The sequence below is a fragment of the Phacochoerus africanus genome, chromosome 15, assembly GCF_016906955.1.
Source record: "Phacochoerus africanus isolate WHEZ1 chromosome 15, ROS_Pafr_v1, whole genome shotgun sequence".
In the NCBI taxonomy this organism is placed as follows: Eukaryota; Metazoa; Chordata; class Mammalia; order Artiodactyla; family Suidae; genus Phacochoerus; species Phacochoerus africanus.
Window position 1 is genome coordinate 13,003,601 of NC_062558.1, and position 26,335 is coordinate 13,029,935.

The 26,335-nt window shown below is 40.0% G+C and overlaps 1 protein-coding gene across 1 annotated transcript in view; it reads right to left on the reverse strand.

Annotated features, from left to right (window-relative positions):
- The window catches only part of KIF13B (kinesin family member 13B), a 201,580-nt gene that overhangs the window by 33,388 nt on the left and 141,857 nt on the right, over positions 1-26,335 (reverse strand). The window contains exons 32-37 of the mRNA XM_047762410.1: positions 23,146-23,238; positions 19,688-19,840; positions 18,375-18,452; positions 17,022-17,075; positions 10,704-10,815; positions 3,240-3,373 (exon numbers count right to left, since the gene is read on the reverse strand). Coding sequence (XP_047618366.1) covers positions 3,240-3,373; positions 10,704-10,815; positions 17,022-17,075; positions 18,375-18,452; positions 19,688-19,840; positions 23,146-23,238 — 624 coding nt within the window. The remainder of the gene's footprint in view (positions 1-3,239; positions 3,374-10,703; positions 10,816-17,021; positions 17,076-18,374; positions 18,453-19,687; positions 19,841-23,145; positions 23,239-26,335) is intronic.

Sequence of the window (26,335 nt, forward strand, 5' to 3'; positions counted from 1 at the left end):
CCCTACTAAGGAAAACCTCTATATTGATATTGTCATTTAAAATTATAATTTACTTCTCTTAAAGCTTTAACAGGGATGGTAAAGATGAGAAGAACACAAGCATTTCTGATCAACTAAATTCCAAAAGATGACCTCAAGTTTTTCCCTCTTTTGAGAATCTTTCTTTAGTAGAACTTGCGGCACTCTGGGGAAGAAACTTCATAAATATGCCTTAATATCTCAAGTCTCCACTCTGACGTGATTCTCTCGCCTCTCACCTGTAACCACAGTCCTTTACATCACTGGGTGAAGATTAGTATGTACCAACTATCTGATATCATAATCTGTACATATGTCAACGGTCAACCAACATACATTCTGTACCAACCATGCTTCTGCCCTCAAGGATTACACTCCAGAGCGGAGATAACCCATAAACACATAAACTTATTAGTAACTCCTAACAAGAAGACTAAATATGGGAATATACTGTACCATGCATGCTGGAGGCTGCTGTTTTAGTTTGGTTGGTCCAGGCTGCTCTAAACACAAACATACTTCCTCAGGACAGCCTTTCTTAACTATTCAAGCAGCAGACCAGTGTACTAGAGTCCCAGTAGCCACACAAAGATGAAGAAATGGTGTTCCAAGCAGAGGAAAAGCAAGTACAAAAACTCTTGAGATCAAAAGAAACTTCATATGTTCATGAGATAAACAACAACAAAAAGGCCAATGTGGCTTTGCACAGTGAACACAGCAGAAAATAAAGGGACTAAAGATTAAAATAAAGGTCAGGGGGTGAGATCACAAAGGAAACCATAAGCTATAGTAAGAGATTTAGATTTTATTCCATTTCAATGAGAAGCAGTAGAAGGTTTCAAGCCATGAGCTAATAATATAAGGCCACAGAAGATCACTCTGGCTACTTTGTAAGGCAATAGTGCCATTTAGACCCATCAGTAGGCTGCTGCAGGAGACAATGACTCAGGAGATGATGAGAAATTGAGATGGTTAGAAGTCACTGGACTGAAAGTGGTACCTGCAAAATTTTACTGACCCGAAGCAACGAGGTGGACATTTGTGCTATACACTGAGACTGGCATGTATTTCGTGTGTTGGGAGCAAAAAAGACTTGTGAGCTGAAACCAAAAGTAATGCTCTGGACTTGTAAAAGGTGAATGTCTAATTGCTACAAAAGTGGAGAGGCTGACCAGGCAGTTAGTGCCAAAGCCTGAGTTGGAGATAGAAATGTGAGAATTGTCAATGCATAAATGGCTGAAGCTAGATGAGATTACCCCAGATGGAGCTCTGGAACACCTGAGAATTATGAAGCCTGATGGAATAAAGGGTCCCAGAAAAGGCAACTGAGGAAGACTGAGCAGTCGGCAGAAAGGAAGCCTGGAGACAAAAATGGTGCACGATCATCAAGTCAGATGAGGACTGAGAGGTGCAGCCAAGTGTAGCTCTGGTGACCTTGAGAACAGGGCCTCGGGCAGGGACAGAGGCTTCACAAACCAACAGGACATTTCAGCTCCGCCACTGGGCATCTTCCTTAAGACCAGTCCTGAATTTTGTTTTCATTTATATTGGAAATATCAAGCATTTGGGGCTATTTTCTCCAATACCTTTGCTCATATATGCTCCCCCAAAAAAGTAAACTGAATGAACAAATGTTACTTAGCATAACTTCAAAGCATTTCAAGACTGCCTCTCTCAAACTGGACACTACAAGCTGAAGTTATCACCAACCACTAGACTTCTTTCTAAATCACTGCTATTCCTCACATATCCAGAAGAACCAATCACTCATTAGCAAAACAGTAAAAATAATTTCTTACTGAAGCAGGTGATTTGACTTGCTACATCAAAAGCTCAAAGTAGCTTAAAAAGAATAATTATAGCCATAGCAGTCTGATTCAATGACTTCTGATGTCATTCCAATTTCCTTTAATTTATGCAATTGTCTTCACCAAAGAGCAATTGAAAAATGGTGGATATCAAACTTTAATGTAAATAAGAATCACCGAGGGTACTCATCAATGCAGATTATAAGGCGCCCCCATGTGAGGTATGGGTTATAAGGTCAGGTTCTATTTTTATTTTTTTTAAGTTACCTTTTTGAAGAACTACCATGGAAATTCTGGCACAAACAGTCTGTGAATCATACTTTGTGCAATAATGATGTAGAAATTTGGAACAGAATCATGTATGCAATAACAAATCCTTGGGAAAACTTTTTTTTGCCTACCCTAACCCCCCATTACAGATTCATTTTGATAACTCTCAAGTACCCATTATGTGCCCAGTTAAACATTTCCAAAAATCTTGATTTTTTTCATCCAATATGTGTGCATCTACACTGATGTATATGCTTATATAATGCTAGACTGGAAGAAATATGTATCCGCATATTTTACAAAACTAATACCATCACCCTGGAGTATGTGCTTATAACTCAGGAAATAATTTTAAACAATTAAGGTCTCAGACAAGGACTAACCTGCATTTCTGCAACTTGAATGTTTAAGTGAATGTGGAAAAGCTGATGTCAAAGACCTATTTCAACAACTGAACCTGCGCTGTATGTGTTTTTGAATGAGTAAAAATAAATCCTCATTTATCATTTTCTGCTGAATTCATACCTATATGAGGCTAGAAATTGTTTCCAACAGGTTTCCCATATACCATCGCATGAGAGCAGTTTCCTGATTATTTGGAAAACACTTTGACATTTTCTCTAAAACTTATTCTAAGGCTGGGTGGAGAGTCTTAAGAAAAAAAGGAAAGATAAAGGATCAATTTTCATATTTTAAGTGAAAGAATAAGTAAGCCACAGTAGAGGGAAAAAAAGAGGTTGAGCGGCAAGGACAGGGATGATGTAAAACTGTTTGAAATCAGAAATGAAATCAAGAATTAAAAATAGAATTACATTTTCTGTTTGGCAATACACAAACAACACTAAGTGCACTTCATAAATTTCACTATTGTTGCTCTAAGTGATATTACCATAAATCACATTAGTAGCGTACTCTCCGCATTTTTTAAAAGCAAAAAGGATTGAGAGTGTCAATAAGTTTAAACAGCTCCGTTATCTCCAGCGAGGGTGGAAGAGAAATTACCAGAGCTTTTACCAGGTCTGAAAGCCCAGCTCTGATGCCCTCACTGTTGCTACCCTCTCCCTCCAGCTTCAGCGTGATGCACAGTGGCATGGCCAGCGACCTACTGGCGCATGCTCACTGCTGCTTCCTTCAAGCTTTTACCTGATGTGCCAGGGGTGACGGCTGTTTGCCCCTTTTCTCATCGCGGATGGGGAAGAGAGACTTCAGCAGCTTCGGCATCTGCGGCACAAAGGATCTTACTGGATTCAAGTAGGAGGCCGCTAGGCTACTGAGTCCTGCCAAAAATATCAAAAAGAAAAGAGATAAGGCAATAACAATTACAGAGACATTTGCTTCACTATAAATTGGCCAAATATCATTTCTAAGCAAATCTAATATAAATAAAAAATATCCTTCAAAATTAACATTAAAAAATAATATTATTAGAGCTACCCTCAAACACAATGGTGTTTCCTTTTCTAATTAAATAACAGCAGCTGGGGTACTTCTCAAATGCTCTAATATCCAGTGTTTCTATTAAATCCAAAGGGTGATCCAGCCCCAGTCCTCATGACTACTGGTCAAGTACTAACTCCTGCCTTAGAATAAAATGAGGCTTATCTTTTTTTTCTTTTGGTCTCTTTAGGACTGCACTTGCAGCGTATGGAGTTCCCAAGCTAGGGGTCAAATCAGGATTGTAGCCGCTGGCCTATACCACAGCCACCACAATGCCAGATCTGGGCCGTGTCTGTAACCTACACCACAGCTCATGATAACACCGGATCCTTAACCCACTGAGCAAGGCCAGGGATCAAACCTGCGTCCTCATGAGTACTAGATAGATTCGTTTGCCCTGAGCCATGACGGGAACTCCATTTTAAAATTGCATCGCCGGAGTTCCCATTGTGGCGCAGTAGTCAGTGAATCCGACTAGGAACCATGAGGTTGCAAGTTCGATCCGTGGCCTCGCTCAGTGGGTTAAGGATCTGGCATTGTCATGAGCTGTGGTGTAGATTGCAGATGTAGCTCGGATCCCACGTTGCTGTGGCTCTGGTGTAGGCTGGCAGCAACAGCTCTGATTAGACCCCTGGCTTGGGAACCTCCACACGCCACAAGAGCGGCCCTAGAAAAGGCAAAAAAGACAAATAAATAAATAAAATAAAATCATATCGCCAATGACACACATGTATACGTTCTCCATCTAGAATTATTCCACTTTAATTTTTCATGCTGTTTACTGAATGAAGATGATGAAACTGACCTTTCAGGAAGACAGTGGTGTTGGGGTTATTTTTATAAGACAGGGATAGATGCCCTGAACCAACCATGTTCTTACTTGCTCTTAGTTACCAAAGGCTGGGAGGTTAGATGTGCAGATAATGCTTATGGTATAAGAAGACTTCTTTCTCCTTAGTGAATAAAACTAAATTTTTAGGACAATCTAATCCAAGTCATAAATGAATGATTTAAAAAAAAAAAAAAACTGTATCCTAATAACTCTTAAGAAAGAATAAGCCAGGAGTTCCCATCATGGCTCAGCGGAAATCAATCTGACTAGTAACCATGAGGACACAGGTTCCATCCCTGGCCTCGCTCACTGGGTTGAGGATCTGGAGTCGCCGTGAGCTGAGGTGCAGGTCACAGATTTGGCAAGGATCTGGCGTGGCTGTGGCGTAGGCCAGCGTCTACAGCTCCAATTTGCCTCTAGCCTGGGAACCTCCATATGCCGAGAGGGCGGCCCTAAAGAAAAGAGAGAGAGAGAGAGAAAATGAACAAGGCAGTCAACCTTGAGTATGTGAGGTTGTGTACCTCCACCTCAATTCCATGCTGGCCCCTGAGATGATGCAAGTTCATGGTCACACAGGTGGTACACAGACCTATAGAGTTGTAAGGTTTTACACTGTCCATAAAGGAGAATATATTTTTTTTCTTTTTTTAAGACCGCACTCACAGCATGTGGAGGTTCCCAGGCCAGGGGTCAAATAGGAGCTAACAGCTGCCAGCCTACACCACAGCCACAGCAGTGGAGGATCTAAGCCGAGTCTGCGACCTACACCACAGCTCATAGCAATGCTGGATCCTCAACCCCCTGTGCGAGGCCAGGGATTGAACCCACAACCTCATGATTACTAGCTGGGTTCGTTAACCACCGAGCCACGAAAGGAACTCCCATAAAGGAGAATATTAACCCTAAGTAAACTATGAAAAGTTATGTAAGATATTTTGTAATCCTGAGCACAATCACTAAAAAATAAAGCAAAGAGATAGCTATATGACAAGAGATACGTCAAAACTGAGTTCTAAAATGGTGATTTCTAAGAAAGTCAAAATAGGAATGAAACAAAAAAGAGGAGACAAACAGACAAAAAGTTTAAGATGAATAAAGAGGTAGAAGATATAATCATCTAAATGCTGAGAAAAAATAACTAGGGACAATCTTGAGCTCCCTGGTGCCTCAGTGGATTAAGGATCTGGCATTGTCACTGCTGTGGTATGAGTTCAATCCCTGGCCTAGGAACTTCTGCATGTCATAGGCATGGACAAAAAAAAAAAAAAGAGAGAGAGAGAGCCAATCTAAAGTTTTACATGCAGTTAAACTAACATCCTAGAGTAAGGATGACCCCTAATTAAATATCTAGCCAATAATCAACCAAAGGCTGCATCTATCACAAAAGGAGAGACAAGCAGACATGATGTGTCTCCTAAAGGAAGCATATAAAACTACCCATTCATTTAACGTACCTCCCACCCCTCCCACAAATTAGCCTGAATTTGATCAAGGCTGAAGCTCTAACTACCAATTTCCAGGAAATACCTGCAACAATCATGTTTAAATAACCTGATGAGAGGGAGTTCCCATCCTGGCTCTTTGGAAACAATCTGTCTAGCATCCATGAGGATGCAGGTTCCAACCCTGGCCACCCTCAGTGGGTTAAGGACCTGGCATTGCCGTGAGCTGTGGTATAGGTTACAGAGGCGGCTTGGATCCCGAGTTGCTATGGCTATGGAATAGGCCAGCAGCTACAGCTCTGACTTGACTCCTAGCCTGGGAACTTCCATATGCTGTGGTTGCTGCCCTAAAAAGACCAAAGAAAAAAAAAAGTAACCTGATGAGAATATCACCAGCAAAAATAAGAATGTGCAGCATGTACCATACACTCTGATCTCTTCAACAAATACAATCTAACATGGGAAAAAGAGGAAGAGGAGCATACAGACTAAAGAGGCCTAAGGCACATATCATCTAATCACAATGAGTGAAACTTACTTAGATTTTCATTTTAAAAAACTAAGAGATATTCTTGATCCAGTTGGGGAAATCTAAACCCTAACTAGATGTTTAATGATATTTTGGAATTATTTTTAATTTTTCTTAGGAGTGAAATGTTAGTATAGGTATTGCTTTAAGACTCACATATATTTACAAATGAGATAATATCTGGGATTTGCTTCAAAGTCATCCTGAGAGTGTAGCGATGTAGTGGGAATTCAGATAAAAAAGATGGTGATGCACTGATCATTCTGAAACTAGGAGGGGCACTTGAGGGCACATCAAGTTGCTCTTTCTACTCTGTATGTCTGATATTTTCCATAAAAGATTCTTCAAAGTGAAAGCAAACTAACAACTTTAATATAGCAAAGAAACAGTTTATTGCTAAAAAAAGATGGCTACTAAAAGCACCAATGATGGATATTCACTAAAAAAGAAACTAAACTTGGAACTGTGGAGTGAGGTATAAGAAGCAATGATGAGCAGAGCAAAGTAGTAAATATGAAAAGCAAGTAAACTCTGATTTGAATTTTTTAAAAATTTACAGACTTTTAAAACAGGGTAGTAGCTTATGATCAAGTAATTTCACTCCTAGGTATTTACTCAACAGAGATGTTACAAAAAGACCTATACAAAAACAAGCTTTATTTACAGCAGCCAAAAACTGGTAACAAACCACATGTCCATAAACTGAAGCACTGATTAAAAATTGTGATAAATTCGATTATGATAGTGAAACATCTCTCAGCAATAAAAAGAATAAATTATCGATACATGCAAATGGTATGGATGATTTAAAGAAATATACTCAGATATGTTGAGCAAAAGAAGCTAACACAAAAGAGCATATACTATATGATTCCATTTACATGAAATTACAGAAGAGGCAAAACTAACCTGAAATCAGAACAGTGAATGACTGTGGGGAGGAAATGAAGTCATGTAAATTTTCTATATCCTGACCAGGGTATAAGTTACACAGGTAAACACATTTGTCAAAACTCATTAAATATGACCCATATTCAAGAAAAAAGCAGTCAGAAATAGACTATGAGATAGGCCCCCATGTTTAATTTAGCCAATGAAGGTCTTAATAGCAGTTTTTATACACAGGTCCAAGGATGTAAAGAATATGGTCTTAACAAATACACAGATAGGAAAGGAATATCAGCAGAGAAATTTAATAAAAAAAAAAAGCAGGCATTCCCCTTATGGCTCAGCAGCTTACAAACCCAACTAGTATCCATGAGCATGCAGGTTCAATCCCTGACATCGCTCAGTGGGTTAAGGATCAGGTGTTGCTGTGAGCTATGGTGCAGGTCACAGATGTGGCTTGGATCCGGCATGGCTGTGGCCATGGCCGTGGCCGGCAACTGCGGCACTGATTGGACCCCTAGCCTGGGAACTTCCACTGCAGGTGCAGCCCTGAAAAAAAAAAAAAAAAAAAGGCAGCAGCAGCAGCTGCCCTTCCTGACAATTCAGAAATATTGGTATTTTAAAAGAAAAAAAAAAAAAGGCAAATAGAAATTCTAGAACTAAAAAGAATAGTAACTGAAATTTTAAAATTCCTTGGATGTGCTTAACAGAAGAAATATCAGTAGAAATCATCCAATCAGAAGAAATATGAATAAGATGAAAAACTAAAATAGTGCTTCTGTGACCTGTATGGCAATATTAAGCAATATAACATGTGTATGATTAAATTCTCAGAAAGAGTAGAAAAAGCACAGGGAAAACATAAAATGAACTAATAGTTGAACAACTCCCAAATTTGCTGGAAAAATCTCGATGTTCATATTTAAGGATATTAGTGAAACCCAAACAAGATAAATACTAAGAAAACTATACCTAAGCATATCAATGCCCAATTCCTAAAAAGAAAAATAAAGAGAAAAACTGGAAAGTAAACAATATAAACAAAGATATACTACATGTACAGGGAAAGTAACACATGATGAATGAATTCTCACCAGAAAAGAGATCCAAAAGTTAATGCAACGTCTGAAGTGCTAAAGGAAAACAAGCTACCAACTCAGAATGCTCTATCTAGTGAAAATACCCTTCAAAAAAAGTGAAACAAAGATATTCTCAAAAGAACAGACCCTTCTCCAGGGAAACTGCGCAATAAGAAATAATACAGGATATTCTCAGGCTAAAGAGAAATAATTATCAGGTGAACCTAAGATCATCAGGAAAGATTAGATAGTGACAGACATAGTAAATACGAAGCAAAATATAAAAGGTTATCTATAGTATCTTAGTTTGCTATAAGATTGGTTATACAAGTGGTTGTTTTAAAAGCAAAAGAATAAAAAATTAAAATAAAATAACGTAAAATGAGTTAACATCTGTAAAAGATACAACAATAATACAAAATAAGAGGAGTAGGGGAACAGGTAAATGGAATTATGCTGTTGCAAGATTCTTATATTTGTGCAGTGGAAGTAGTATATTATTAATTCTAAGTAGACTATGGTAAGTTAAGGATGCCTTCTAGAATTCTTGAGCAAAGACATTAATAAACAAATACAGGTATACCAAAAAGCCAAAAGAAAAAATCAAATACTACAAAATATTTTTCAATTATCCCAAAGAAGGCAAAAAAGATTACAGTAGAAAATACAAATAAGTAAAAAGGTTAAAAAGAAACCAATACCAACATGGTAGATATAACAATAATATTAGATGTAAAAGAACTAAACATGCCAATTAAAAGGCAGAAATCAATGGACTAGATTTTTTAAAAGCTAAACCTAAATATGCTATCTAAAAGAGAATCACTCTTAAGGACAAACATAGGCTAAAATTTAAGACTGAAGAAAAGCTACACCATGCAAGCAACATGCAAAATAAAGTTGATGTGGCCATATTAATATCAAGCAAGACAGATTTCAAAGAGTATTACCAGAGAGATAAAGGGACATTTCATGATGAAAAACATCACTTCATCTGCAAAAAATAACAATCCTAAGTGCATGTATACCTAATTACAGAGTTAGTTTCTAAATAAATAATGCAAAAACTGATACAATTAAGGGAAAAATTAGACAATTTTCACAATCATATTTAGAGATTCAATGCCTTCTGTCAGTGACTGACAGACTAAGTATGGGGGAAAAATCAGTAAGGATACATACAGCAGATTTGAACAAGGTTATCAACCACTTTCCCCTGATATATACAGAATACTACGCCCCAAAACAAAATAGACCTTTTCAAGTACATGTAGAACATTCACCAAGGTACAACAGCCTCAAAAAATTTCAAAAGATTGAAATTGTGAAGTCTATTCTCTGCCCATAATGAAATTAATTCAACAATATAATAATTCCCCAAAATACATGAAAATGAATTAATATGTAACCATGTTACTACCATGAATCAAAGAATAAATAAGAGGGAAATTAGGCTAACTAGAATAGAATGCTAATGAAAGCACATCATGCCAAAATTTGTGAAATGCAGAAATAAATAACAGAAATCAATGAAATAGAAAATAAAACCAAATGTTGGTTCTGCAAGAAAACTAAGAAAACCGATAAACCTGTCTCCAAAAAAAGTATTTGAGAAAAAGAAACAAAAAGTATCTATATTAGAATAAAAAGATGTAACATAATAACAGATCCTATAAACATTAAAAGGTCAATAAAAGTATTTAAGAAAAAGAAAACAAAAATTATCTATATTAGAATTAAAAGACAACATAGTAACAGATGTTATAAATATTAAAAGGTCAATAAAGGAGTATTGTAACAATTATGAAAATGAATTCAATAATTTAGATGAAATAGAAATTTCCCTGAAAAAACGTGATTTATGAAAACTTATAAATACAAAAAAATTAACTTTATATTAAAGAAATCAAAGTCATAATCAAAAATCTTTCTACAGAGAAAATTCCAGGCCCAGACAGTGTCACTGGTGAATCTTGTCAAACATTTAAGGAAGAGGTAATAGCAAGTTTGAAAGTCAGAAAAAAAGATGAGGAAATTCTTCCCAAGCCATTTGATGAGGCCAAGATAAACATGACACCAAACCTAACAAAGACATTGCTGTGAGAAAGTACATACCGATATTCATCATAGGACATACACACAAAAATTCTCAACAAAATATTCAACAAACAAACAAATAAAGGGATAACAAATTATGATCAAGTGATATCTATCACAGGAATGCAAGATAAATTCAACATTTAAAACAATGCAACTCAACATGTTAAGAAAGGGAAAAAATAAAGACAGGCATTAACCAGTAGGACAGTGGTTACCTGGTAGGAAATTCTGACTTAAACTATTTCTGATAGATGCTAAAAATTTCAGGATGGTGACTGAAAAATGAAAGCATTAACTCACCTGGATCAGGAGAATGGTTATTTTGGGGACAACCAGGGAGGGGGGCGGCAGAGGGAGTTATTCCTCTAGATACTGTAGTTTGCGACACGTCCTGTTGACTTTCCCACCGGCCCTATTAAGGACAAAATCAGTAATTTTGATTCATATCGATCAATAAACCAAAAAAAAAAAAAATCTAAAGTTACTGAAGAGAAAATGTTACACATGTAAAGCTTTATTCTCGTTTCAGAATATGATCATTCTGATCACTTAAAATACTTTCCTCTTTAGAAAATTTATCTCCCTTATAAAAATAACTCCTCTCATTTGACCTTCCCTTCCAGTTATAATTTAGTCTCCAAATAGTCTTCCTCCCATATCCTGCTGCTTCTCACAAAATATGGATATAATAAGACATTCCTTTTGAAACCCTCCTTAGGCCGTTTCCAATCTTCAGCCTCAAGATAACCTCTTTCACTTCAGATTCTCGAATGAAACCCAGGAACAACTCCAATACCGTCAGGCGTCTCTCGTCTCCTGGAGCATGTCTTTCATCCACTCTCATATCGGTGATGACAGTAAAAATTCTAGAAGAGGATACTAAGGAGCCTCCCACTTTTAATAGGTATTAAAGATGAGTTCCAGTTAAGCCTAAACCAAGTAATCAGAGGTTCCTGATAATGGAAGTCACTGAATTAACAAGTCAAATTGGACTCTCAACTTATGTTGTAAATTCCCATTAAAGAGGTTTCATTACATACGCCAAGAAAAATGCCCATCAGGTGATGGACTGATTTACCATGCTAGAACCTGTGGTGAGCCATAGAGACGGTAATCCCACCAAAGCACTTTTTAACAGCAATCCCATCCAGTAAAGAAATAACCTCCAAACAGCAAAAAAACAAAAAACAAACAAAAAAACAGTAATGGGGATGAGATGCAAGTCTTTTCAATGCTGTACATTCACTCCCTTTTGATCCTCTGATAATCACTCTTTTTTTCCATCAGTTTTTTTTTTGTTTTGTTTTTTGTTGTTGTTGTTGTTCTTATTGTTGTTGTTGTTGCTATTTCTTGGGCCGCTCCCACGGCATATGGAGGTTCCCAGGCTAGGGGCTGAATCGGAGCTGTAGCCACCGGCCTACGCCAGAGCCACAGCAACGCGGGATCCGAGCCGCGTCTGCAACCTACACCACAGCTCACGGCAACGCCGGATCGTTAACCCACTGAGCAAGGGCAGGGACCGAACCCGCAACCTCATGGTTCCTAGTCGGATTCGTCAACCACTGCGCCACGACGGGAACTCCCTCCATCAGTTTTTTAAATGGTATTTTGTATTAGTTTAAACTAGTACTCCACAGGTGCGTGATCCAAACAATTGCCTGGGGTCCTCATTAGTAATCGCCTGCAAAGTAAGTTCTTCGCTGCTCCTGAAGATGGATCGAGTTGGAAAGCCCTTTAGGTTGCAGATGTGTATTGGAAACCTATCTGCTTTTAGCAGCAATCTAAGTACTGATCATAATAAAATCAATAAGCCCTAAGTGATCTGGATCCTGTTTACCTTAGAGAAGGCCACTTTCCCAGGGAACTCTCACAGCCCTGGATAGTTTTAAAAAATGATATGCTGCTCAGCATTAGGAAGCAAGGAAACAAAAGGGATGTGAAAAGATGATGAGAGAAAGATGTACTCTGAGACACTTCACTTAGTAGTGAGTCACACACTGATCTACATACTTTAATGTTTCGTGACTGTTTTCTGCATTTAAATTTAATTCTTTGTCTGGGAAGCTGCAGCTTTGTGTGCTCTGGGACAGCACAATCAGGTGGCTGGACACTAAGGTCACCACTCTTCAGAGCTTCTCAGAAGAAGAAAAGCCCCATGCTTTGTTGGCAGTGTTAAGTTCGTGCAAGGCTGCTCTGAAGACAACTTACTTAGTTTGGGAATAAATCCATTTTCATATTTTAGATTTTTCTTCCTCGTTTGGCAGCAGACATAATGGCACTCTGTCCCTTAAGAAAACTAAGGAGCTGATTTGGAGTCAGCACCTTAGCTGTTTGGTGTATAATGTGGTCCAATGACAAATAAAGTAGGTGTCACCTCTTCTCCGAGGCACTCTCGGGGCTCTGCTAGCTTCCCGGGTAATTTTCCCCAGCTGGCACTCCCACATGTAATGTTACTCTCAAGTCTGAATGGAAGCAGTAACTCTTGTTGTCTCGTTTATTCAAATACCTCAAGTGAGAACACTTGAAAGGATGCAGAGAGAGAGCATCCACAGCCCCTTAGTCATGCTGCTAGCCCTATGGGAGAACATTCCATCTCATCTGTCTCCCCAGTCGTCATCTCAATCTTGAGGGATCTCACTGCCAAGGGTTCCCAGGTCTCGCGGACTAGAGACAAGCACACAGAGTGTCTCAAATCTCTCTGGGATACAACAGGCTCTGCTTGCAAGGGAGCAACAAACATGGATGATCAACTGGGTACAACACTTCTCCACCTTTCTGATGCCCACAGATCTCTGGGGCAACACTCCGCCAAAATCATCCACTATATTCTTTTTCTCTAGCAGTACATGTCCATTCTCCTGCCACAAGTGAAATTTGTGGTCCAGGGTCTAGCAACACAAAATGCGCCCCCCCCCCCCGCCCCCACTGCCGGACAAGGCAATTAGTGTCCTTCCAATGAACCCTATGTGCCCGGCTGTTCCAGAGTTATCCTCTCACTGAAATGTTGGGGGAGACAAAAGGGAGCAGCCCAGATGAAGGACTTCAGAGGGAGATGAACTTGGAACAAGGAATAAAAAGGACCTGGGCAGAGACTGGATCTTTCTGCTTTCTTACAAGCACAGCTTCCAAAAGGACAGAGTGTGGCTTTTTTTCCCCCTTCCACCACAGCAATGTACACTCTATTGAAATCTGAAGAGAAAAATCTGTAATGTTTCTGATACTCTTCGCATCTATGGGCCTTCAGAATCGGCCACAATGAGGAGGTCCAAGAGAGAAAATGCTGGCTTCGTTTTGGGTCCCTAAACTAGCTTCATACTCCTTAGGGATTACTTGTGCTAATGGGCTCAATTCAAAGAAATAAAATCCTATCTGAGGTAACAATTATTTGGAGCTAGCACTGTGCTTAAAGGCAAAGCCCAACAGCGAAAAACACAGAAGGCTCTCAGCCGACCTGAGGACAAGGCCGGTCCCCCTGGGGCACCTCTAGTTTTCCTGTTACTGCTCTCCAGACAGGCACAAGTGCTTTGGGTGTTCCATGAGGAGGTCTGGTTTTGATCAGGAAAGTGGCAAAGAGGTAAATAAAGAGAAGTGCCAGTGACATTCCAGGTCCAAAGGTGGCTTCTAATGCAGCTAAAGAAGAAGTGACTCATAGCTGGCACCAGCCTTATCCAGGGCCACACTAAGTAACTGCAGTTTTCAGGAAAGTGATGGAACCAAAATGCACAACTCACTTTATTAGCTGAATATTCATTTAAGCTTTTGCCTACTTTTAATCGCATCAAAACCTCCAATCAGAAGATGATAAATCCCTTATAAGTTATTTAAAAATAATAATTCCACCTAAAATGGCTTTAATAATACCAGTTATTTTTATGTTGACCGAGTTCCTTGCACTGCAAAAGATCACAATGCACAGCCACTGTTTAGATGGAAAAACAATCTGCTGAACTTAATTCTGCACCTAAATATGGGTCCAATCTGGTAGGCTGGTCATAAAAAGTTTGCTAATTTTTCCTTATTATCTATAAAAAAGCCTGCCTTACAATAATGATGAACTAGCCAGTAACAGTAAATAACAACATCACTGTGATTAGGAAGATTTTAAATTGAAAAGCTTATCAAGAGTGATTTCTTTTAGGCCATAAGGTGAAATCCAAAGTTGGGAGTAGTTAACAAAATTTAATTTATCTTTTTAAGATTAATTATCTCATCAATTCCATCTCGGTGAAGCTCAGCAAAACAATTCTAATTTTAATATGCAGTGACCATCAATAAATACAGGCATGCAGAATGTGGCTGGCCAAAGTCAGAGGGTTATAGGCCAGAGTGGGAGACTGTTTTTAGCACTTCACCACATCCTCCCACCTCCCCAAGAACCCTGATCCTATCAACTCCTGAAACAAGGCCCCTTTCCTCTGGTCTCTGCCCCACACCACGCCCTCTGCCTTACTCACTCCACATGTACTGTCATCTCTCCTCCTACCCGCTGTTCACACTCCTGCTTGGAACCCTTTCCCCCTTGGGTAGAACTTATCACCTTTCAGCCAGAAGCTTAAGCTCCTCTCTGCAGCTAGGGTTAGGGTTGGTCTCTGAATCATGCCTATGAAAATGTGTACCCCTCCCCCAGGCTCCTACTCTTCCTAGGCACGCTTCTAGTTTGGCATCTATGTTCCTTTATTCTATTTACTTGGTGTAGATGAAACAAGATCATTTATTTCAAGCACACATACTATCATTTTCTCCATTTAAATGTAAAGAAACTAGAGGGAGATGGAATGCTTAAGAAATATTGGGCACTTTTTTCATGGAATTTTATGGTAGAGGATTTTGACTGGATGGATTTTTTTTTCTTTTTTTTTTTGGTCTTTTTTAGGGCCACACCCACAGCATATAGAGATTCGCAGGTTAGGGGATGAATCAGAGCTGTAGCTGCCAGCCTACACCACAGCCACAGCAACGCGGGATCCAAGCCATATCTGTGACCTACACCACTGCTCATGGCAACACTGGATCCTTAACCCACTGAGCGAGGTTAGGGATTGAACCCGCGTCCTCAGGGATACTAGTTGGGTTTGTTAGCCACTGAGCCATGACAGGAATGCCTTTGGGCTGGATGGATTTCAACAAAACCCCCAAAAGTCATGCTTGTTTCATATATTTTCCTTAAAATACTTCACTTATACATAACTAGTGACACAATCAATTTTCCAAAAACTCTGCTTCGTTTAGATAATCACAACTGTGCTTATCAAGAGCTAAGTGCACCTATCAATGGACCCAGATCAAGGAGTACCCAGCAAACCTTTCAGAGGCATGGTAGGTGGTCAGTGAACTGAGGAGCTGGAGACCAGTCTACATGTCTATAAACAATGAGATATATATAGATTTAAGATTTAGATTACTGGTAGTCTGCCTGAAATCATAGGATATACATACCTATAAATGTATTATTTCAGACAAACTTCTAGTAATCTAGATCTTAAAGATGAATCTGATTTTTCATCAACTTCATTGTTCTTCCTAAGTTTTTATACGGAATGTTTCAAAACATATACAAAAACAGAATGTAGAATATTGAACAAAACTAGAAAGAGTAGTATGAGAGGTCTTTGATAATTACTAAATTGCCAGCCTTCTTTTATCCATACCCTACTCTTCACCAAGATTGTTCTCAAACAACTTCCTGATATCAGACCATTTCATATGATACTTTGGCCTCCTCAAGGGCTAAGGTACCAATACAGAGCACCTTGTTCACAAGTAGCAGCACCAACATTTAATGAGGTCCATCAAAAAATGGCAGGCACAAAACTGTGTTAAATGACATCCAGTTACAACCATGTCAGGTGTGATCCGTTAGGTAAATGATAATGAATGATCTATGCTTAAAACTCTGATAAATTGGGGAGAGCTATGTTAACAAGTAAAATACATTCCACCTAACAATATTTGTGTTCCCTTATTTTTCTTTCTTCTAACAAATATTAACTTCTAGACATAATCTTATTCCTCATACATTTCCAATCATTGCACCAATATGCTACTATTAAAAATCTGATACAAGGAGTTACCATGTGGCTCAGCGGAAACAAACGTGACTAGCATCCACGAGGACGCAGGTTTGATCCCTGGCCTTGCTCACTGGGTTAAGGATCCGGCATTGCTGTGCGCTATGGTGTAGGACACAGACACGGCTCATGTCCTGAGTTGCTGTGGCTGTGGCGTAGGCCAGCAGCTACAGCTCTGATTAGACCCCTAGCCTGGGAACCTCCATATGCCACAGGTACAGCCCTAAAAAGCTAAAAAAAAAAAAAAAAGTAAAAAAATCTGATACAAAGTTCCACAAACAGGAAGAATATTTTCAACAGAAATAAGAACTTAAGCAACTAAATTGTTTTTTTAACCTCTAAAAAGTAGAGTGATAATAAGGTCTAGGTAACATTATTTTAAACGGCAGATTTTTGAAAAAATGAACCCTAAACACTTTCCAATAAATTTCACATAGTATAGAAAGGTGGGAGAAATTTTGGCATGCAAAGCTAGCATGAGATATTTGAAAGGAGGATGGTGAATGGGAAATAGGTCTAAGAGGGATCGAGAACAATAATAAACACTTACCTTGTTGCTACCTAGACTACAGGATGGAATGAGATCCTGTCGGCTGCCAGACAGCTGAATAAGAAATAAAGTGGGCGGTTAGTTCTTCATGTGCAAAAGTACACAAATATATGGTACTGGAAATACAAGACCTTGAAAACCAAATCCACAGAACATTAAGCAGGATGGTATCAGAGAGACTGTCAAGAGTAAAGTTGCAAACTAGACTAGCAGCCTTCAGGACACTGTTGAGCACAATATTTTTAAAAACTAAACTGATAAACCATATTAAGATGGGAGGTTTAAGTAAGGTCAGATACCCAGCTTACACTGAGGTAACAACCACCTGGGCTGAGTGCAAAATGCTTCTTCTATTCACCCCTTCGTGAAGGGCACCACGTCCCTGGTTACCTCCTGATGTGATGACCCCTTTCTCTGGGTACTAGAGCAAATGTATACACACAAGCCATTTTAAACCTAAATACCAAATCTCTGCATATACCAGCACATTTTAATCTATCATTTTCTGAAGAATTGAGAAGATATTTATGCTGAATTAAAATGGTATTTTTTACTGTCAGAGAATGTTCCCAATCTTTCTGAGATCACCAGTGATGTCATTCGGTCTCACAGAGGCCACATGTGCCCTTCAGCTTGACCTCCTCCTACCTCTGGCTGTGATCTCTCCAACACACAGGCTAAGGGTCAGCTGCTCTTTAATGCTGTACCCTGCTTTTTCTTGGTGTGAAGTTCAGACAGAGGTGTACTATTTCTCATATCCGTATCTTTATCAAAGGTAAGGAAAGGAGAGATAAATCACAGGGCCACAAGCATATTTCTTTGTGAAGAATTATTTGTAAGCTTAACATGCATATTAATTATATCTATGTTTTAAAACACAATGAAAAACTTTTGACACTGTAACAAAACAAACCTAACTCATTTTACTCTTTTATGCTACCTGAATGGCCTTTAAGCAACTGAGTCTGTAAACCTAGGCCAGACTTCACGATTTAGAATTCAGTTAAGCCCAGAAAATTCCAAGAGCTTTCCCTGGGCACTCAGACAGTTTTGCTTTAGTTCAACTAACAGCTGCCTAACACTTGCAGCCACTGAGTGAGGCACTAGTGACATGAACATCAATGAGAAACACCACAGAGGACTTAGATGGATACTTTCCCTGTAATATCAGGAAGGACAGTGACAGAGGGATGCACCGATGCCATAGGGGAGAGAAGGGGACGCTTACATTTGTTAAGAGAAGGAAATGACATCCAAGATGAGATTTAAAGGGCAGAAAGAAGTTATACAAGGAAAGGGGGGGGGGCGAAAGCAGATCCCAAGCCAAGCAGGGAATGGACCCCAGGTACTCACTCTGTTCACGTTTGGGGAACTAATGCTCCTCCTATTCAGCTTCCCTTTCCCTGTCAGCTGCTCCTTCACAGCAACTTCCTGTCAGCCAGAGAATATGCAGAAGAAAAATAAACATGAGCCATCTCACCTCCAAAGTCACAGTCTCTAGAGCAGGCTCTAAATAGTTATTTAAATAATGGCTGTTACTTCAGTAACAGAATGACCCAGTTCCCATCACTGTGAATTATTCAAAGTTAATTAAACAGTCTGATGGGTTACCTGGATCATTCTTTTCCTTGTCTACTGATGGCCCCTTTGAAACTGGCCAGAAGTCAGCTCCAGGTGAAAGAGTATGCCATCTCACCTCCAAAGTCACAGTCTCTAGAGCAGGCTCTAAATAGTTATTTAAATAATGGCTGTTACTTCAGTAACAGAATGACCCAGTTCCCATCACTGTGAATTATTCAAAGTTAATTAAACAGTCTGATGGGTTACCTGGATCATTCTTTTCCCTGTCTACTGATGGCCCTTTTGAAACTGGCCAGAAGTCAGCTCCAGGTGAAAGAGTATGAAAATCAGACCAGGAGTTCAAGCTGTGGCACAGCAGAAATGAATTCAACTAGGAGCCATGGGGTTGCGAGTTCCATCCCTGGCCTCACTCAGTGGGTTAAGGATCCGGCACCACCGTGAGCTGTGGTGTAGGTCACAGAGGCGGCTTGGATCCTGCATTGCTGTGGCTGTGGTGTGGGCTGGCAGCTGCAGCTGATTGGACCCCTAGCCTGGGAACCTCCATATGTTGCAGGTGGGGCCATTAAAAAGACAAAAAATGAAAACAAAAACAAAGGCAGACCATTCACTTTTATTTTTCATTAGTATTTCTGGTTAAAAAAAAAAAAAAAAAAGCCTCAATCTTGCTACATTTAGGGTTCCTCAGAGGCTTAGGTTTACAGGTGGCACTTTCCTTTTGCCTTCTAGAAAGCCACTCTGAGGCTGTAGCAGTCAAAGAAGGGCACAGCATTCTGCTCCCAGGCTGCATAGTTCTTCAGCCACATCACTGCCCAGCATCAAGGAATGTGTAAAACACTTTTTTAGCCAGGAAGAGTTATGTATCTTCTTCTACTACTTCCAAGCAACCAGACAGCATTTGGTGTCTTGGAAAAAGGAACTTTCCAAATGTAGTTTTTGCATCTTCAAAGACTTACCTGGCAAATTTAATCTAAATTAAATATGCTCCATTTAGAGGTTTCAAAACTTTAGACCTAACCATACTGTGAATTGCACAAAGTCAAACCCAGGACCAGGCTGGGTTGGCACCTCTGCCACCGTCAGCTGACCTGGCGAAGACGGTCTAAAGTGAGAAGGTTCTCCACCGCTAGCACGCTCCTGAGGTACTTCTCAATGTAAGCCTCCGAGTCAGCAGAAGCTGTGTTTTCAACATTAGCTGCCATCCTTGCTAATGTTTCTCGTTCCTCTACTCCCTGGGCATCCTGCAGAATGGAAAATTGGATATTAAAACTAAGAACATTGCAGAAGAAAACGTTACAAGAACGTCTTAATCTATACAAACACACACAGAGTACTAACAAATGGGATGCATTCCAAAATTCCATTTTCCTTTTTCTTTCTTTCTTTTTCTTTTTTTTTTTTTTGGTCTTTTTAGGGTTACACCTGCGGCATATGGAAATTTCCAGGTTAGGGGTCGAATTGGAGCTGGAGCTACAGCTGCAGGCCTACATCACAGCCACAGCAACGCAGGCTCCAAACCATGTTGCAACCTACACCACAGTTCATGGCAACACCGGATCCTTAACCCACTGAGTGAGGCCAGGGATCCACTCCACGTCCTCATAGATACTAGTCAGGGTCATTACCACTAAGCCACGATGGGAATTCCCAAAATTCCGTTTTCAAGTCAGCTTTTGGAACTCAAAATGTATTTTCTTACAGAAATCATGGTATACATGCTGGTTAGGTTAACTTAAAAGGCTACTTAAACACAGTGCAGGTGAATCAGTAGTTTGATCAACAAATCTGTTCACTCCCATATATCTTGCAAACAAAGACACCCTTGGTGGGAAAGGATTTGGTGGGCCAACTGGAAATCTAACCACAACTGTACTTCAGGAACATATCTTGAGGGGCCAGAGGGAGGACTGAGGAGCTGGAGTAACAGCCAGATGTGCGTGGGATCCAAACAACCTTCACAGAGGGCAGATACAGGGATGGAGGGAAAGAACACCTTTACTATAAGCTGCCTCCCACGGACAATTATTTTCCAACTGTGGTCTCGATCCCCAACTCTGGAGGGGCAGAGGCCAAAAGCTAGGAGCCAACCAAGAAAAGAAGTATGCAGGCAAATTTCCATTCGTTGTGCTTTCCAGCAGAGCTGCCCCCTGTTCCCTCTACACGGCCAGTCCAGGCATATAAATGGGACATTCGAGAGTCAGGGAGGGACTTTTTCATGCAGTTAACTATCTCAAGGTAACCTGGCTCATAACAAAGGACTCTTCTCAGGAAAAATCAGATACTTTATTTACTTGTGAATTTGTTATATCAAAAACTACAAAATACATATCCACGTGCCACTGCAACTTAAGATGCCATCAACTTTAAGAAAAAATATTTTATATACCACTGAGGAGAAAAAAACTCTGCCAATTAACTTATGGCATCGTCAATTGTAAGATACAGTCTAACCTCAAAAGTACTTTTAAAATTGACATACGCCTTAGAACAGATAAAACATGGAAAAATCTGGAAGATGGCCTAAGTTTATAAAACTTTTGTCTCCTACAGTAATTCCTTTGGGCCTAGGAATCATCCACATTTTATGATAAAGAGGAAAACAGCATAATTAGAAAAAGAGCAGGACTAGAACTTAGGTCTCCTGATTCTTTTTTTTTTTTAGGCCTCCTGATTCTTGATAGGAAATTTTTACCAATCAACATGGATACTTTATGGTGTCTAAGTGAACAGACATTATCCTCATTTTCTAAGGAAGAGGATAACTGACTTTTAAAGAAATGTACTTATCCACGTTATCCACACCCTTAACAAGATCTCAAACACATCACCTCGCAAAGATGAAGGGAGAAAAGGAAAAACTGAAGCCAGATCACAACAGCCGTCCCTGTTTCTCAACGGCATTCGAACCGTTTTATAGAGTTAGGCTCGGACACAACTGCAGAAACTCAGAAATCATTTCAGATACAGAGAACAAGAAACAGTCTCTCACTAAACATGTCAGCATACAAAGAGTAATCTATTTCAGACCCAAGACACTGCAGCTAGTCTAAGTCAAAAACAGGCTCCATTTTTAAATGTTCGGCAGGCTCCACATTAAATAAACAGTTACTATTTGCTGTGTGAGCCTAACACTCTGAAGATCCAGGGAGGAATTAGTCTCTATTTGGTATTATTTGGTGTTCTGTGATATACTAACTCTAAAACAAAGCCTGTGTCATCTTTTCACTCTTCCCCAAACCGATTTCTGTCTTAAAATATATATCGTCCCTCTATTGTTCAAATATTCAACAGAATCAATTAACAAATACCAAGCCCTTGAATGAGGAGAATGAAGGCACTGTGGATGGTGTGCTTGGGAGGGATGCTCATCTCAGGGTCCCAGTCCCATTTTCCATCTCCAAGGACAGCAGAGTCTGAACCTCCCCACTCACTCCCTGGTTTCAGAGAAACAATGTGGCAGAAGGAACCCTTCTCCTTCCTCTTTTTCAGAGTCCTTTTCTTAGACCCCTCACTTCTTCTACCCTATAAGGAAGGCCTCCTTACTAGTTGTGCAACAACCAGGTGAACAAATCTGCCTAAATCAGAGATTTAGTACCAGAAAGCATATAGAAATTACACCTGCTAGCAAGCTTCCATCAGGGATATTTTCAGCTCCATTTGTTTGATTCCTGTGCATATTTCAATTAGCTCAGAAAGAGAAATAAAATAATATAATCACAATAGTAGTTATAACAGTAATTGCTATAACAACTACAATTTATTGTTTAGCATGTGCACAACAATCTCTATATACTGTCTCATTTAATCCTTAAAACCACCCTGTACAAAAGGTATAACTAACCCAATTTGATAAATGAAAAAATTTAGGCTTAAAGTAACTTACCCAAGTTTGTTTCACTAAGAATTGACAGAAACAAGATTTCTGTTTGATCCCAAAATGAAACCCTGAAACTCTATGTTAGGCTGTGTTATCTCCCTTCAAGGGTTACATCCTCTTCTACGGGTAAAAAGGTACTGATTTGCTTTTCAAAAGATTCTTCTTTAACTAAATGCTAAAATCAGCACCTTTCTAGCCACACAAGTACATTTTCCTTTTTCTTTTTTCTTTTTTTTTCTTTTTTTTTGTCTTTTTGCCATTTCTTGGGCCGCTCCTGCGGCATATGGAGGTTCCCAGGCTAGGGGTCGAATCAGAGCTGTAGCCCGTCGGCCTACACCAGAGCCACAGCAACGCAGGATCCAAGCCGCGTTGACACCACAGCTCATGGCAACACCAGATCCTCAACCCACTGAGCAAGGCCGGGGATCAAAGCCGCAACCTCATGGTTCCTAGTCGGATTCGCTAACCACTGAGCCACTACAGGAACTCCACAAGTACATTTTTCTATGAATCAAGTTAAGATTAAGAGATTTCCCCTACAAATCTATAACATTTCCCTAAATATACATTTTCATTTTATAAATATTTCTTGGGTACGTGACTTTTCAGGGAGTCATCTCTTTTTACATGCTTATCTTTAATAAATCTGAATTTCATATGATCCTTTACCTCTGGAATATTGGAGACAATTTCAAAAGTCACTCCACAGCCTGGAATAGAACTTCGATGTGACATCTTTTTTAGGAGACTCTGAGCAAAACCCTAGAGAAAAACAAATATGATATGGTTTCTCATCTCAAAGACAAGAGTTTTCATTAACACAGAAACGGCATAAAGGGAGCTACATTCACTCTAACCTAAAAGAAAAAGAACATATTTCCAATACATATCAAGATCCAAATCATTAAATATAGGTTCCTCAACTTTGTCTTAGTGCCCCAAACCAATTTATATGACCCCTGCCACGTGACAGGTCCTATACCCACCATATGAAAAGTACAGACCCTAAACTCTGGAAACTGGCACTAGGCATCTGGATCAATTCTGTTTAAAGGCCACAGAAATAAGATTGTTGACTTCTACACAATAAAATGACCTTCTAACTAAGATGTAAGCGAGGACTGGTGACTCTTTCCCCTCCACCCCCCGCCCCTCCCCAAGCACGATGGACATCTTGCACTATGAATATTGACAAGTTCAGGCATTAAATTCTTGACCAAAGCAGGATCGTTATGAAGAATGATTTAAGAGTGCATGGTCATTGTTTATGCTGACTGTGCTCTTTGCACGGTTAAGAATTGAACTGTTGAATTAATGCATAGATGACTCATTTGAAGATGCTGCTAAGACTGAACATTCTGCAGAGGTTGAAAAGAGCAGGGATGAGGCCAGAATACAATTGGTGAATAAAGATAAGAAGAAGAGAATATTAAACTGACAATGAACCTTTTCCCCATGCAAAAGTGAAGTAGGAAATAGGTAAAAATTCCCAAACAGAAAAGAAAAAATACTGTTTGGTCTCAGAAGTACATATTTTCACAAACTTAGTTAATAATAATTTAATGGTCTGTGGTTAATTTTTAAAAATATTTTAGCCTCTTAGAAGCCATTTCTTTCATCCCTTCCCTCTTGCCTCTACCCTTGCAAGGCTGGAGCCACTGCCAATTACACTGGTCAAAGTATAGCGACAGTTTTGTTTTAATTGGTAGAAAGAGAAGGAATGGGTGCTGCCTTTATCTTACCTTTCTGTTTTCTATTTGCATGGAATTGAGGCTAACCTGCATGTATTAGAGTCATAAGAAAGTCTCTGTTCTTGCTACAAAGAAGCAATTTTTAGGAATGAACTATCTGAATAGGGAGGGAAACTGCCGGCAGTTTCACACTGATACTACCAAATCATTTCAACCAGGGGGAATACGCACCAATGCCTTATCCCTACAATTAAAAAAAAAAGGTAAAAAAAGAAGAAACTTGGTGACTCCATAATGCATCTTTTAAGGATTCTGCAGGGCTGGTGGCTATACCAGGTCAGTCTCAGTGCCTGACAGCCACACCTCTGGAATGACAAATAACTCTTCAAAATGCTCCCCAAGAGCAACATGTCTTTTTCGATACCTTAAAGACTTCCAAGAAAAGGGAGACTCAGAAAAGAGTGAATGGGAGACACACCATATGACCTGTATTTATTGATGCTGGATGGCCAAGCTAAAGAGCTGCAATTTTAACAGCATTACTGCCAGTCTTCATTTCAAAGATTGATATCAGTGTGACATTTAGAACTAAAGATTAATTTTTAGGGGTGGAGATTACATCTAGGGCTCTGTCAACCATGACTGTACTCTTCTAAATGAAAAGATTTATTTTCATCTTTCCTGGTTTTAGGCCGTATATTGAGAGGAATCCCTAGAATCAACCTACCAGATCCTATCTTTGCAAAACCAAGAGCAGAAATAGTTTATATGCTCATCTAGAAGTTTTCTACAAAACCTATTCATTTTTTATTTTTTATTCACTTATTTATTTTTGTCTTTTTAGGGCCACACCCACAGCATATAGAAGTTCCCAGACTAGGGGTCAAATCAGAGCTGTAGCCCTGGCCTACACCACAACCACAGCAACTGGAGATCCAAGCCATATCTGCAACCTACACCACAGCTCACAGCGACACAGGATCCTTAACCCACTAAGGATCGAACCCAAGTCTTCACGGACACTAGTTGGGTTCATTACTGCCGAGCCACAACAGGAACTCCCTATAAAACCCATTCACACAGCTCAAGGTCCTTCATAATCTGTCTGCAGCTATGTCGACAGTCACAGTCTCAGCCTCTGCAGCACACCTTGCCCTTGCCTTCCTCACCACCTCTGTGCATGTGTTCCTCCTCTCCATGGAACCCCCACTTTCTTTCTTGGCCTGCCAACCTCCCCTGTCTGCAGCGGAGCAGCTCACGTGCTACCCTCCCCTCTGAAGCCTTCTCTGGCTGAACCCTCAGCCTCTGTCTGCACTTAGTGAGCACCTGCACTGTAGCACTATCACAGCAGGAAAGAGCCTTCTGTTTATGCACACCTCATCGGCTAGCGGACATTAGCTCTTTATTTTTTTATTTTTATCGTCTTTTTGCCATTTCTAGGGCCACTCCCGCGGCATATGGAGGTTCCCAGGCTAGGGGCTGAATCGGAGCTGTAGCCACCAGCCTACGCCAGAGCCACAGCAACGCGGGATCCGAGCCGCATCTGCAACCTACACCACAGCTCATGGCAACACCGGATTGTTAACCCACTGAGCAAGGGCAGGGACCGAACCCGCAACCTCATGGTTCCTAGTTGGATTCGTTAACCACTGCGCCACGATGGGAACTCCAGACATTAGCTCTTTAAAGCTGCAGACTATTTTTCTTTTTCTTTTTTTGGGCTGCACCCACAGTGTGTGGAAGTTCCCAGGCCAGGGATCAAACCCGCGTCACAGCAGTGACAACACCAGATCCTTATGCAGACTATTCCTTACTCATTTTTATTCCAAAGCTCAACAGAGTACTCTCTACAAATACATGAATCAAAGACCTGGCAGGGGTGACTAAAAGGAAAGAAAGGTTTGGAAAATGAAGGGTAGGCAGCACAGACAACAGCACATCTGCAGTGAACCTTCTCATATTATAGGACCCAGATGAAAAGCCAAAGATGAAGCAGTGGCAGGGCTCTCTGGCACCCAAAAGAATGGCTATGAGTTGTGATTATGTAATAAACAAGATCTGTGCAACAATTTAATGCCATCAGTGTAGAACGAAGTCAGACTGATGTGCGCCAGGACAGAAGCAAGCACGGTTACAGGACAGTCAACAGTCACCTGGAAGGACAAAGC